The sequence below is a fragment of the Crinia signifera genome, chromosome 3 (genome assembly GCF_055691185.1).
Source record: "Crinia signifera chromosome 3, ASM5569118v1, whole genome shotgun sequence".
In the NCBI taxonomy this organism is placed as follows: Eukaryota; Metazoa; Chordata; class Amphibia; order Anura; family Myobatrachidae; genus Crinia; species Crinia signifera.
Window position 1 is genome coordinate 276,871,073 of NC_139219.1, and position 13,574 is coordinate 276,884,646.

Sequence of the window (13,574 nt, forward strand, 5' to 3'; positions counted from 1 at the left end):
ATTCTCTTGCCCCCTTCACCGTCCATCGCATACATAATTATCGCATATGTTCTAACATATGCGATAATTATGGCAAAGGACAGCTCTTGCATTAAGAGCTGTCCTTTGCGGTGAGAGTCGCCGGGTCCCAGCTGCTCCCGGTGGCTCCCCACTCTCTCCCTTACCCGGCGCTGCTGCTGCTGCGCCGGGCTCTCCTCCTCCCTGCATCCGGAAGAGGATCATAGTGTAGGGAGGAGGTCACAGGTCCGGGCAGCACAGCTCTGTGCTGCCCGGACACAGGTGAGGGGGGGTCAGTGCGGGGCGGTCGGTGGGTTGGGGTAGAAGCCCATAACGGGGTTTTTACCGCATTTTTAGTTTAGAGAGTCTCCCCCAAGATATGTGTAGCAAGTATAATGCATATATAATCCTATAGATTGTAAGCTTGCAGCAGGGCCCTCCTACCTCCAAGTCTGTCTGTTACCCAGTTTGTTTTATCACTGTCTACTATTGTAAAGCGCAACGGAATCTGCTGCGCAATATAAGAAACTGTAAATAAATATAATGTAGCATAAGCGTTAGGTAATGTGTAAATAGTTTTCCCTTTCACCAGAAGTCCTTTAGTGGGAACATCCAGCAAAAGAGTGTCTCGATGACTGTGTCTGACTCTTGGTTTTTCTATTTCCAGTTGTCACCTTATATTCAACACTGGGTGGTCCAGCCATTGCCCATGGACTGGCAGAAACAGAAGTCACCCATATAATCACCAGCAAGGAGCTTCTGCAGTCCAAATTGAAGGTATCTATGTCCCTTTTGATTTTCATTAATGCCCCTATTAATGCCCCTATTAATATTTTTACAAAGTAGGTGAGGGAGGAGGGCGAGAGGTGCTGGTTGGCAGATGATGTTCTGTGTGACCCAGATAAATGACGTTGTGTTTTGGGTTACATAAAATTCTGACTTTAAGTCCAGTAATATTATGTTAAATTACGTACTTTCTAGCCAAGCACACGCGTGTTTATTTTTGTAACTTTTGGTATAATTTGCGGAGGCCTTTGGGGACCAGTGGTTATTTTATCTGAACCATTGGCATAATAGCGAGCCTGTGTAATCTGTCATAGAAATATTAAGGATCTCTGCAATTTATCATGGGGTGATGGCAACAGATAACCAATATCTGCCATAGCACCTCCATTTCTTACCACAAAGCCATCCCGTAGGTTTCTGTGATGGTTGCCGTGCAGTCTGATTCATTCCGGAGCTATAGTAGCCAATGTGCTGCCTACCGCAAGTTCTATTGGGGCAGTGAATGCGCAGTACATGCTCTGAAGCCTGACCTAGAAGCAGCTAAATATTATATGTTCGGGCTCCCTTTTTTATACGGTTCTAAAATCCGGATCTTATTGGTTATCGGCTCTCGCATGTTTTGGATAGCCAATAAGATCCGGCTTTGAGAACTGAGTAAAACCGAACTCGTACATCTCATAAATATGCCCCCTAAAGATTTCTGGAGTTTATTTTATATAGTCCATTTGACCTACAATTCTGTAGAGGCCGTATACAGTTATAGTGATAACCTAGGTTTGGTCACCGCTAAACACCTCAATAGAAAGTCTAATTGCTCCACAATGTCTCAGGAAGCATTTGCCAGTGCAGATGATGATGAGGATACTGGATGGTAATCACTTTCGCTGAAAAAAAAATAAGTAGAATTACGATGAAACAGGAAATAAAAATAGTTTTCATGTTCTGAAAAATAAAACTGCTTTACCTGAAAAGTCATCGTCTTGTGGTACGGACTCCTCTCACCGTCCTGATCTGGCTGTAAGGATCAGATGTTTTCTACAGTACAGGTCTGAGCTACAGTAATAAATGACACCACAAATCAGATGGGAGAACTCCGGGAAGCTGACAGGGGAGTTCTAGGGAATCTAAAAAGACTTTCCCTTCAGATATGTCTCACTAATGTATGGGGGTCTTTAGCGAACAAGTCCAGTTTTATCCAATCACCTCATCTGGAGGCAGAGTCCGTTATTGTGGGAACTGCAATAATACACATTGGAAAATAAGAGTCGATGTTTCACAAATCATCAAAATGACAATAACACTACCTACCTCCCCCCCCCCCCCCCCCACACACACACACACACACACATTACATAATTTTCAGATTCAGAGTTTTAATTCTCTCTGTCGTGCAATCTATGAAGCCGACATTCTAATTATACATGTTTAGAACTTGTTCCATACAGGCCGGTTTCACATAAAGTAAACGAGGCACTATCTGTGTCCTGTGTGTCAGACTCGGCGGTGCTGCTTTGTTTTGGGCAGTTGACTGTTTGCTAGTCCTAGCGGCACATATATACAAATCCTACTTTGCAGTAATCCTATTTATTCTGGCCAGCATGGTCCCTGCATAGCCCTGTCTGTTTATACACTATGTATAGTTTGGCATATCACCAGTCTAAAGAACATCATTCTGTATAAATAGCTAGGAAATGTCAAACCTAAAAAAGCACTGAGATGCTCTGTACAGAAAACATTCAAGATCATTATATTCTGTCTTCTACAGTAATGCGTATAAGTAATGGTGTCCTCTGGGCTTTCGTGTAGATAGGATTTAGCAGTGAATGCACACGATACTTGCTAATATATACTGGTGCTATATAATAGATACTGTGTGTAAGCATATTATATTGGGTGTTTAAAATACAGTGCCCATACTTGTTTTTCCTTGAATGAATATGAGCAACATTGTGCAGCTTGTCCTATACAATGACTAATTATTCTGTGTTACTCTGATCAACAGAGCATCCTCCCTCAGGTCCCCCTGCTAAGGCACATCATCCTAGTAGATGGGGGCAGCAGCGCAGACTACCCCCCTAACATCACTGTACACAGTATGGAGGCGCTGCAGGCTCTGGGGAAAAAGCAGGGTAAGTCACGCTTCATTGGCTGATAATATAAAGCACCAGTAAATCTAAACAGCTGCTAATAATAATCACATGGATGTGTACGTTTCAGCTGCTCATCAAGTTTTTAAAGTGTTAAGACCGTGGTTCCCAAACTATGGGCTGTGGCACCCTGTTGCTGGGGGTGCCGGACGGTGTCCCGACAGTCATTAACCCGACGTCGGGATCCCGACTGTTAAAACACCGACGGCCGGGTTCCTGACGGCCCTCGGCTATTTTCCCTCGTGGGGGTCCACGACCCCCATAGAGGGAGAATAGAATAGGTGGCGAGCGTAGCTCCCCACCATCCCCGCAGCGTGGTGAGCGCAGCGAGCCCGCAAGGGGCTTCGTTGCGCTGGCCACGCTGTCTGAGACCAGGCAGTCGGGATAATGACTGTCGGGATCCCGACTGTCGGTGATTCATACCACACCCGGTGGTCCAGGTCAATATAATTGGCAAAACCAGTGCTTGTGACTTATAGTCATAAAATATGAGGACAAACAGAAGTGAATCCTGTCCCCCACCTCATAGCTGAACTTAAGGATAACAAATAAATGCAATTTATTTAATTTAAGATTTTTTTTTCTCTAAAGCACTCCATAAACTTTTGACCTAAGGGTGCCACGAAAATTTTTTTCTGATATCTAGGTGCCATGGTTCAAAAAAAGTACACCAGACATGAAAAGCTGACAATGCTATTATTGTCTTAGCCAGCTTCGTCTGCCCATTGCAGAGTGGTCCTGGTACTCACAGTCCAGCAGGATCAGCCTGTTATTGGGCAATTTTAGCCTATTGAGTAACCATACAGGGTCAGGGAACGTTAAAGTGCCTGGAGGTGTTTCATAGAATTAGCGTTTATGTACATACTGATATAAGTTTTTTTTTTTTATAAGATGCCTTTCTTGTTGCTGTATTTTATAGGTTTATTGTTGCTCTACAGCGGGGGTGGCCAAACCGGTCCTCGAGATCTACCACGGTCCATGTTTTCCAGATCACCTAGCTGCTGCACAGCTGTAGTCACTACTAACTGTCACATTTTCAAACATGCTGCATTCATTCCTACTATAGATCCACAGGTTGCCTGAGACACATGAACTGTTGGTAGATCTTGAGGACAGGTTTGGCCACCGCTGCTATACAATATATCATGTATGTGTCAGACACTCACATGAATTCCTTACCATTCATTAGGGATGGCCATCATTGCCATTGATGGTTGCCATCGATGGCAATTTTGCAACTGGCCATCCATAGTGCTTAACTATGCAATGGATGACCATCGATATTTTTACATATCGATGGTCATCCATTGTGTTTGATTGGCCTGTGGGACAATCAAAACACGGGGGCGAGGCTTTACGGGTGTCGGGGCGGAGCTATGCTCCGTGTACCGGCACTTTGGGAAAAAAAAGAAGCAAATCATAGTTTTGCTAAACAATCTGGTTCTCCCCCATCGATGGCAAAAGTATTCGAAATCGGCCATGAACCATCGATTTGAAATCATCGATGGTGTATGGCCATCCCTACCATTCATTCCAAGCTATACAGCAGTCACACCACGTATCGCAGAGGTATGTGCTTAGCTGTATATGTCTGTATGAATACATAAGTACATACAGATCTAAAACCAGAGACAAGGGAGCGCTAATAGCGCCCAATATCATTGTGGTAATTCAATAAACAAATACACGTGTCTAATGGGGCCTACACGCATAGCGACACTGCTGAGCGTTCTGCACAATGCTAAATCATTTAACTACATTTATTCAGCGCCCTGGATATTAATCGCGAGGGCGATAGCGATGTGTCGGGCCATGCAGTGCTATCACTATGGCCCCTACACACGGAGCGATGTTGGGGCATTTTCTAAGCGATCTAGTGAGAATCCTGCATACAGTGTTTTCCTGCAGTAATTACTCTGCATCCTGGCATTGAGGGTCAAACATCAGGATATCCCAATGCTAAGCTTCCTCACACACAGCAGGAAATCCAGACGCAAGTCATTAACTTGGTACATCCCACCCATCCCCCTATTATCTTATGTAGGTCTCTCATTTCATGTGAACAGATGTAGTCTCAGGGACCCACACATCTGCTACAAATTACACAAAAATGATTAATTCATTTACTGCTCTGGTTCCCAGCACCAACTGGTGCCTGACACGCTTACAGCACATGGTAACATACTCCATGATGCTGAGGTTTTGGATCCTGTGCTGGTATTCTAGTGATGACTGTGATTCCTCTGAAGGCAGGGAGCTTGTAGTAACAGCAATATTTAACAGAGGAACAGGAGTCAGGACTAACATGGCAGAGGATGAGCACTTCAGCAATCCTGTTACCAGCCAATGGGGGGGAATCATACTTTGCCTACTTTTCTTTTCACCTCCCTGGGAGAAGCCCGGAAAGGCAACTTGTCAGAGGGGGGCGGGTACAAGGGTGACATCACTTGGCCCTGCCCCCATGGCACAAAACGCTGATTTGTTGGCCGCGGAGAGGGAGCGGTGCTTAATTTTAGCCCCGCCCCCTCTCCAGACCTGCGATATGCGGTAATAGAATCAGCGGGGAAGGGGGTGTGGGGTCTCTGGACGGCAAGCAGGAGACTTGCCCACCTTCCCGGAGGGGAGCCTGGGGGAAATGCTGTATATGATATCTATGCTTACAGAAATGTTATGCCCTCTTTATGCCTTGAGAAGCTGAAAATTGATCTGCACCTTTTTGTCAGTCTATTTATTTTTTGTATTGTACTGGTCTGGCTACATGGGGGCAGATGTATTAACCAGCGTTAAGTTCATATGCTGCCCTTAATGCTGGTTAACTGGGGGGATTACGTTTGTTTTAAAATGTATTAACGACGCACCTAACATGCACTAGGGTTACTCAACAAGGCTGTCACCTGCAATCCCCCCAGCAATTAGTGGCCGGAGCGATGTTTTAACAGCCACCTAGGCGTTTAAACCACCCCAGTCGCTGCACCAGCCCAGGGCTAGAATTGTCGTATCCCCACTGCATGGACAACGCTAGCCCTGATGCCGGGTCCAGGCTACGCTTGAATTCGGCTGGTGAAAGAGGTTGTTTAATGCGTATGTCTAGTGCTTGCTGGGGTGCAGATAAGGAGAGCCATGGATGCTGAACATAACTGCTCTACTTATCGGCAAAGGGGGGTGGGTTAATACATTCGGCTGTAACGGATGCCTCCATCTCCTTGTTATGCAGGAGAAGCGGGACCCATTATTTATTTAAACGTTATGTTAATACATTTGCCTCATGATTAGTCATGTAACTGACAACCTAATTACAAAAACACAATGTTTTGGTTGTGCTACAATTAGCATGAAGTTGTGCTGTGACTTTATTAAAAAAACAGAAACAAACAAACAGGCCATTATAAGTAAATCCCTTGGTATTCCACATTCTTGTTGCTTGAAGTCTTCGTTTGATTGAGCTTAACCAATGCAGTAAATGCATATGCACAACAGATATAGCGAGGGTGAACCAGATCTTGGAGATACATGTGAGTGATAAACAGCCAACCAATCAGCTCCTAACTGTCATAGTAATACATGTTACTGTATATTACATTGTAATGTCTACTAGCACTTTGTGAGTCTGAATTTCATTAACATTCTGGATGCGTGGGTGGCTTACAAAGTGTTCCACATGCACAACCGATATAGGGGGTTATTCTGATTCACTCGGAAAGGCACAAATACTCCCTAATGGACAAAACCATATGCACTGCAGGTGAGGCTGATGTAACGTGTGCAGAGAGGGTTAAATTTAGGTGGGGGGTGCATTTCACACTGATATCTATATTGCAGTGTAAAAATAAAGTAGCCAGCAGTATCCTGCACAGAAACAATAAAACACCCAAATCTAACTCTCTCTGCACATGTTACATCAGCCCCACCTGCAGTGGATATGGTTTTGTCCATTAGAGAGTTATTGTGCCTTTCCAAGTGAATCAGAATAACCCCCATAGCGAGGGGGAACCAGATCTTAAAGATATGGGTTAGTGATAAACAGCTAGCCAATCAGCCCATGACTGTCATTTTACAGTCTGGGTATGAACAATGACTGAAATGGACTGATTGGCTAGTTGTTTATGACTCCAGGTTTTATTGAAAGATGTAAAATAACTCATGGGACAGCATAATATGTTTGCATTGCAAGTATGAAAACATGGTTCTTTCAAGTGTTCTAATACATAGCAAGGTTTCACAGCATTACTTTAATAAGCCGTATTTATTATTATTTTAAATCAAACCTATAATGCAAAGAAGAGAACCTGGATTAAACAAAAATATATATATATATATATATATATATATATATATATATATATATATATATATATATATATATATATATATATATTATTTATAATTTCCCCAATAAATAAAATTATAATAATAATAACCCTGATTTTTGGTAAACCTTAAAGTTCATTGTAAGTTAGAAGCCGCTATTGTACAGCTGATCCTGCAGTTCTAGCCTTGGTGTGTAATCATATAAACACTGTTGATTCTTTCATAAATGACCTTTGCCGATACTGTTCCGCAGTAACCAAACGGTGCCCCCCTCTGCCAAATGATATCGCCGTCATCATGTACACCAGTGGCTCTACTGGCTTACCCAAAGGAGTGATGATCTCTCACAGCAATATAATAGCTGGCATAACCGGGATGGCACAGAGGATAACCAACTTGGGGTAAGTTGTGTCTGACACACGCTGATTTATGCAGAGTTGTATGGCGCAAGGGTTCTCTAGTTTATATTCCGCTTCTCCTTTTACAAGGTTACAGGTTGGGTGGGTCTGCAGACTCCTGTTTCCATGCAGGTCCCCTGTCACAGTAATACATGTTACACCACATTGTAATGTAAACTAGCACTTTGTGTGAGTCTGAAATCCATTAACTTGCTGGATGTGTGGGTGGCTTACAAGCAGTGTTCCCTCTAAGCTGTGCGCATGTGCGCGCGCACACAACTCACCGAGCCCGCGCACAGACATTACAACTGAGCGCACAAAGGTTAAAATCTTGTTTAGTGTGCCACGAGTTTAGTAAGGTTGAAAATCACTGCTATAGCCTATATGTGTGGTGTGTGAAGTCTGTAAACATTCAAATTGCTTTATTAACTCAACAGAACTCGAAACCTAGGCCTTTATACGTTATGTGACGCACAAAAATGTACATTTCCTTCCAAAGTTGCACAGCTAATATCTTTTGCCGCACACAGCCTTCGTAAAATTAGAGGGAACGTTGCTTACAAGTGCTCCGTAGTAGCTTTTTTTTTATCCGCACTGAATGCATCGTAACATTTAAAAATCTTGTGTTATAGGGCCTACACACATTATGATTTCAGGGCATCTTCTAAGCCAGTAGTGGGCAATAAGCTGTTGACCATGCTTAAACTGGTGCAACGCATGCTGGGATGTGTAGTTCATTAACAGCTGCAGGGCCGCTTATTGCCCACCCCTGTTCTAAGCAATCTCACCAGATCGCTTAGAAAATGCCCCTATGTCGCTCTGTGTGCATGGGTAATAGCAATGCCCAGCTCCGCACGTCGCTATTGCCTGGCGATGTAAGGTCCCGCATGCTGGATATATCTAGTTACTTGCCAGTCAGTGCCTGCTTTCTCACCAGAGAAGACTGGCCCTGACAGATCGCTCAGCACACATCGCTGACACATTGCTGTGTGCTAAGCGATCCTGAGCAGTATATATTGCTTAGATCACTCACTACATCTCCCCATGTGTAGGGCTCTTTAGACTTGGGGATGGAGCACTTCCAAACATCCCCAATCTTTGTAAATGGCGTCATGTACTGTATAATCTGTATTTATACTGTTCTCCTTGTAAACCTTAAATAAAAAACAGAGAACCATGCTAGTGGGGACTGATTCAGGTGCAGTCGTAGTGGTGAAACAGCAGCCATCCATTTGTCCAATCTGCGGACAAGTAAAAAGATCCACCCAACATAAGCATCTGGACATTCTTAGCAACTGCGGACTTCACTAGAGCAACAACTTTCTAAGTTCCTCCATGCCAAGGGAGCTGTAGCACTGGTGCCATGTTTTATGTGTAGGAATTTGCAGTCCCATGCCGAGACACACCCGGCAATTGGTCACAACGTGCCTGTTTTTGCAAACACTCCCGATTCTCTTCCCCCCCCCCCCCCTTCCCAAGTGCCCTTTTCCTGTTAGTAAATCTGCAACTGATTCCTATCTGCGAGTCACATTGTAAAGGTATCTTGGTGTGCACGCGCTATGGCCAATAGGCAAGCACAGTCTACCGATAATTCAGTTGCGACACAATCATATCTGGTCCGTATTCTCTAGTCTACAATATACAGTTTAGAGGAGAGAATAGACGCTAGTGATTTCAGTTACAGAATGTGGGTTGATTTGGTCCCTAGAATAGGAGATAGTTTCTGACTGGACGCTGGTTAAGGTGGGGAGAAACTTAAATGGTAGTTTAGAAAATATTAGATACATGAAATGCATGGACCATATAGGTATAGTTGCAAATATGCATAAATGAATAGTAAAAATCTAAAATGATACAAAAATGATATGCCGAGTAATGTAATGCTTACACCAGGCATGCAGTCTCTATTTCTAAAACTTTTTTTTTTTTTTTAGAGGAACTGATACTTATATTGGTTACTTACCCTTGGCCCATGTGTTGGAATTGAGTGCGGAATTGGTTTGCCTGTCACGTGGCTGCGGCGTGGGCTATTCCTCACCACAGACGCTCTCAGATCAGGTAAGTCATCTAGGCCCATATTCATTTTAAATGACTACTTTGTCGAAACAAAGATTAATATCTCTGTTCTTCTTAACTGAGACATCGCTTATATTGTGTTTTCAAAGTATTCCCAAATCTGTGTCCTCGGGGACGGCCTGGCCACATGTGTATGTGTGGAAATCCACACGACACCCCACCTCCGAGGGGTCATATTCCAGGCTATGGACTCAAATTTATGTTTTGCTTCTTGATTAGAGAGTCAATTAACTGGGGGACCAGCACCATAGATAAACATGGAAACTGCTCCAATATTCACCCTCTTGCCAGTCAAGTTGTTTGTATAACCCATCCCCTTCCTCTCTGCATAATTAAGGAACCAGACCGGCCTTCCCCCTTAAGCATGCGCCCCCCCCGGTAGGCCTTCATGCCACTGTGTGACACAAATTGTAAATGTCAAGTATAATATTTCACCAGCAATACTCTATGGCCACCTACCGTGTCATCTGTGCTGGGTGTTTGAGACGTAAATTGGAATCCTGGTGTTGGGAAGTGCAATCCCCCCCCCATGCTCACGGCTTTGTTTTCAATGTAGGTGTGGATATTCCTAATGGGGTATTTATGATTAATATATTGCCAAGCTATTTATTCTTTATCTTTCCAAATGGCAACAAGTGCTTTGGTGAACTCTTAGTAAAATGTTGGCTTTATTAGAATTGTCTCAGTACAGTGCTTGTGCCTTAATCTTGCCTTTGACCAGGTAATTAGATCTACCTGTGTCCGAATCTACCTAGTGTATATACAGGTATTTATTTTTAAATTAGCTTCTGCTTCATAAAGTTTTTAGTGACTGTTAGTTTCCCTTTGCTGGGAGCCACGGTACTTGTTTCCTATCTGGGCGCCCAGGTTTTCTACGTACGGCACCGTACTGAAATCGGATCGCATCGCATCGTACACATACACGATATTGAACGATGCGATGCGATCCGATTTCCCATAGGAAACAATGTGAAATGGCTCAATTTAGCCAAATTATAATAGGAACAATAGTAAATGGGCCAAAAACACCCCTGAACATTGAAATGTCCCCCCCAAAAGTAGTTGACGCCACCCCGCCATCAACGTGAACCCGAAGCGTGGCGAGCGCAGCGAGCCCGCGAGGGGCGGCGGTACGCGTCCTCCGACCTTTTCATGCCCTACTATCCACTAGGGCGTGGAGTGAGAATAGAATAGTGTGGCGAGCGCAGCGAGCCACCGAGCCCGAAGCGTAGCGAGCCCCGCGGATACCTTCACAGTTATACGCGTCCCCTCGCGGGCTTCCCAGGTGTCCATGGCGACGCGGACACCTGGGAAGCCCGCGAAGGGACGCGTTTACCTGTGAAGGTATCCGCGTCCCCTCGCGGGGCTCGCTGCGCTCGCCACGCTTCGGGTTCACGTTGATGGCGGGGTGGCGTCAACTACTTTTGGGGGGACATTCCACTGCTCTGTGGGTTTTTTGGGGGTTTCTGGCCCATTTACCATTCTTCCCTATGCTGATTTGGGTAAATTGATCCATTTAACATTGTTTCCTATGGGAAATCGAATCGGATCGCATCGTTCAATATCGTGTATGTGTACGATGCGATGCGATCAGATTTCACTACGGAGAATAGCATGGTGCGCAATTAACTTAGTGGGCGCCCAGATAGGAAACAAGTACCGGAGCCACCAATAACCGGTGAGAACAGGCTGGGCAGATGGTTATGTACTTACTGGAAGACAGAAAACATAATTAGAAGTTGTGCTATTTTTGCGTTTTCATGTAGTGTTCTAGATTGGTAAATGTTCTCTGGTCCCTACATCTCATGGTTCTGTTGGGCAGTAATGTGTTATGTAACCTGGGACTCTGTCACAATCTCTATATTAGGCATTGTTTACAGAGCAATCTATAGAATACAGGAACATTGGGTTCCATTGTGCTAGTAGGAGCGACAAGAATGCTGTTCTAAAGAAATCTGATAAGTAATGTGCACGTGTGCTGTGTGTATAACCTTTACAAGCAGGGAACACTGAAATGACGCAAACGGTGTACAAGGTGCTGCCTATATTATGTTTATGCTCAGCAGCTGTCATCTTTTTGTATACGCCTGACTGTAATGCTATAACAGCATTTTTTTCGTCTTCCAGTCCACTAAAATCAAGAGAGGAAGCAAAGGAGATGCCTCAGAGCTTCAGCCAACCCTGATGGCCGCTGTCCCTGTAAGTAGTGCTTCAAGAAAATGTCCCCTCCCCTCCCATTTACTGTAAGCTGCCTTGACGTTGGAGTGACTGACTCAGTGCTCAGGTTTGTAGGACAATGTGTGAGGAGCTGCAGGTCCAAATATTTACAGATTTCCTACAAGCTTTTGAAATGAGTGATCGTACCACAGAGCGTGCATCAGATGGTTCTAATGTCGGACCTCCCTCCCACCCTGTAACACAAGATCAGAGGGTTTATATTTATTATAAAAGAACATAGACGTCTAATTTTAAAGCTCCAAGCGTCATTACAGTTCTTCAGACAAATACTTAATTATTAAACCTTACAAGCACAGGAAACGTTAAAAGCGCATATTAGAGAAAAACCAAGATAAATATTTAATTTCAATATAAAACTGGCTGCCTTCGGTATTTTTTATCACATACAGGAAGGTATTCAATCTGGGCCACTATTTACAACGGGGGAAATAGCGGTGAACGCCTATTCCATGCTCTCTTTCCCGACAGCATTGAAGAGGCAGATCGACAGAATGGGCCCGACTTTAAAAGCAGTCGGACCCGTTTTGTCATTTTCGGCCATGAATTGTCGTGATCGCGGCTGAATATCGACAATCCACGGCCGTTTACGCAGACACGCCCCCTTTTCACTGATCGCAAAGTGGGACATTGAATAGCGCCTGGCGATCTGCGGTCGAACAAAATGAAAACAGGCCAGGGTCACGGCTGTCGGGCCAGATCGACAGTCATGACCCGGGATTAAATACCCCTCACAGTAGATGAAAAAACGGCCATTAGAAAAACTTAGTTTTTTAGTAAATTTAGTTAAATTTATGTAGTTGTGTATGGTGCAAACATTTCTTTTAGGTTTTGCATGTGTAGAGATGGTGCCTGATAGAATGGGGTGTCGGACGGGATCCCGACAGTCATTTACCCGACGTCAGGATCCCGACTGTCAAAACACAGACAGCCGGGTGCCCGACGGCCACCCGCTATTTTCCCTCGTGGGGATCCAGGACCCCCATAGAGGGGGAAAAGAATACGCAGCATGGCGAGCGCAGCGCGCCCGCAAGGGGCTTTTTTGCGCTCGCCATGCTGTCTGACTCCGGGCAGTCAGGATAATGACTGTCGGGATCCCATACCACACCCATAGAATGTGTTGTGTTTATATGTATATTATGTATATGGTGTGGGGGTGCTAATTGCAGCTTTTGGCTAATATTAGTATGTGGATTCCTTTAGTCACACACATTCTATTTCTAGGAAATCATGGATCGCATTTATAAGAATGTTATGAGCAAAGTGGCCACCATGAGTCCGGTTCAGAGAGGTCTTTTCTCCCTTGCATACAACTACAAAATGAAGCAGATTTCCAAAGGGGCCAACACTCCGCTGTGCGACAGGTACAGTATATTCTCTTTTGGTCATGGTAACTTGGATTCAGTCTTTAATATATTTCACAATCCTTGTATGTGTAGCATGTAAAAATAGCTTTTTTAGAATTAACTTGTTGCCTCTACTTTAAGTAACATTTTATGGTGAGATGCCCAGAACTAGGAACTGCACCGAGCCATTTATCCCCAACTACCCAGTGCTAGTACCTGCGCAGGGCCCTTTATCACCAACTACCTAGAGCTAGTAACGGAACAGATCCATTTATCACCAA

At 44.3% G+C, this 13,574-nt stretch overlaps 1 protein-coding gene across 1 annotated transcript in view; it reads left to right on the forward strand.

The window, feature by feature from the left end:
- Positions 1-13,574, forward strand: part of ACSL3 (acyl-CoA synthetase long chain family member 3) — an 81,750-nt gene that overhangs the window by 54,468 nt on the left and 13,708 nt on the right. The window contains exons 4-9 of the mRNA XM_083178105.1: positions 665-774; positions 2,786-2,912; positions 7,492-7,639; positions 9,571-9,694; positions 11,840-11,911; positions 13,172-13,311. Of these exons, the coding sequence (XP_083034231.1) occupies positions 665-774; positions 2,786-2,912; positions 7,492-7,639; positions 9,571-9,694; positions 11,840-11,911; positions 13,172-13,311 (721 nt within the window). The remainder of the gene's footprint in view (positions 1-664; positions 775-2,785; positions 2,913-7,491; positions 7,640-9,570; positions 9,695-11,839; positions 11,912-13,171; positions 13,312-13,574) is intronic.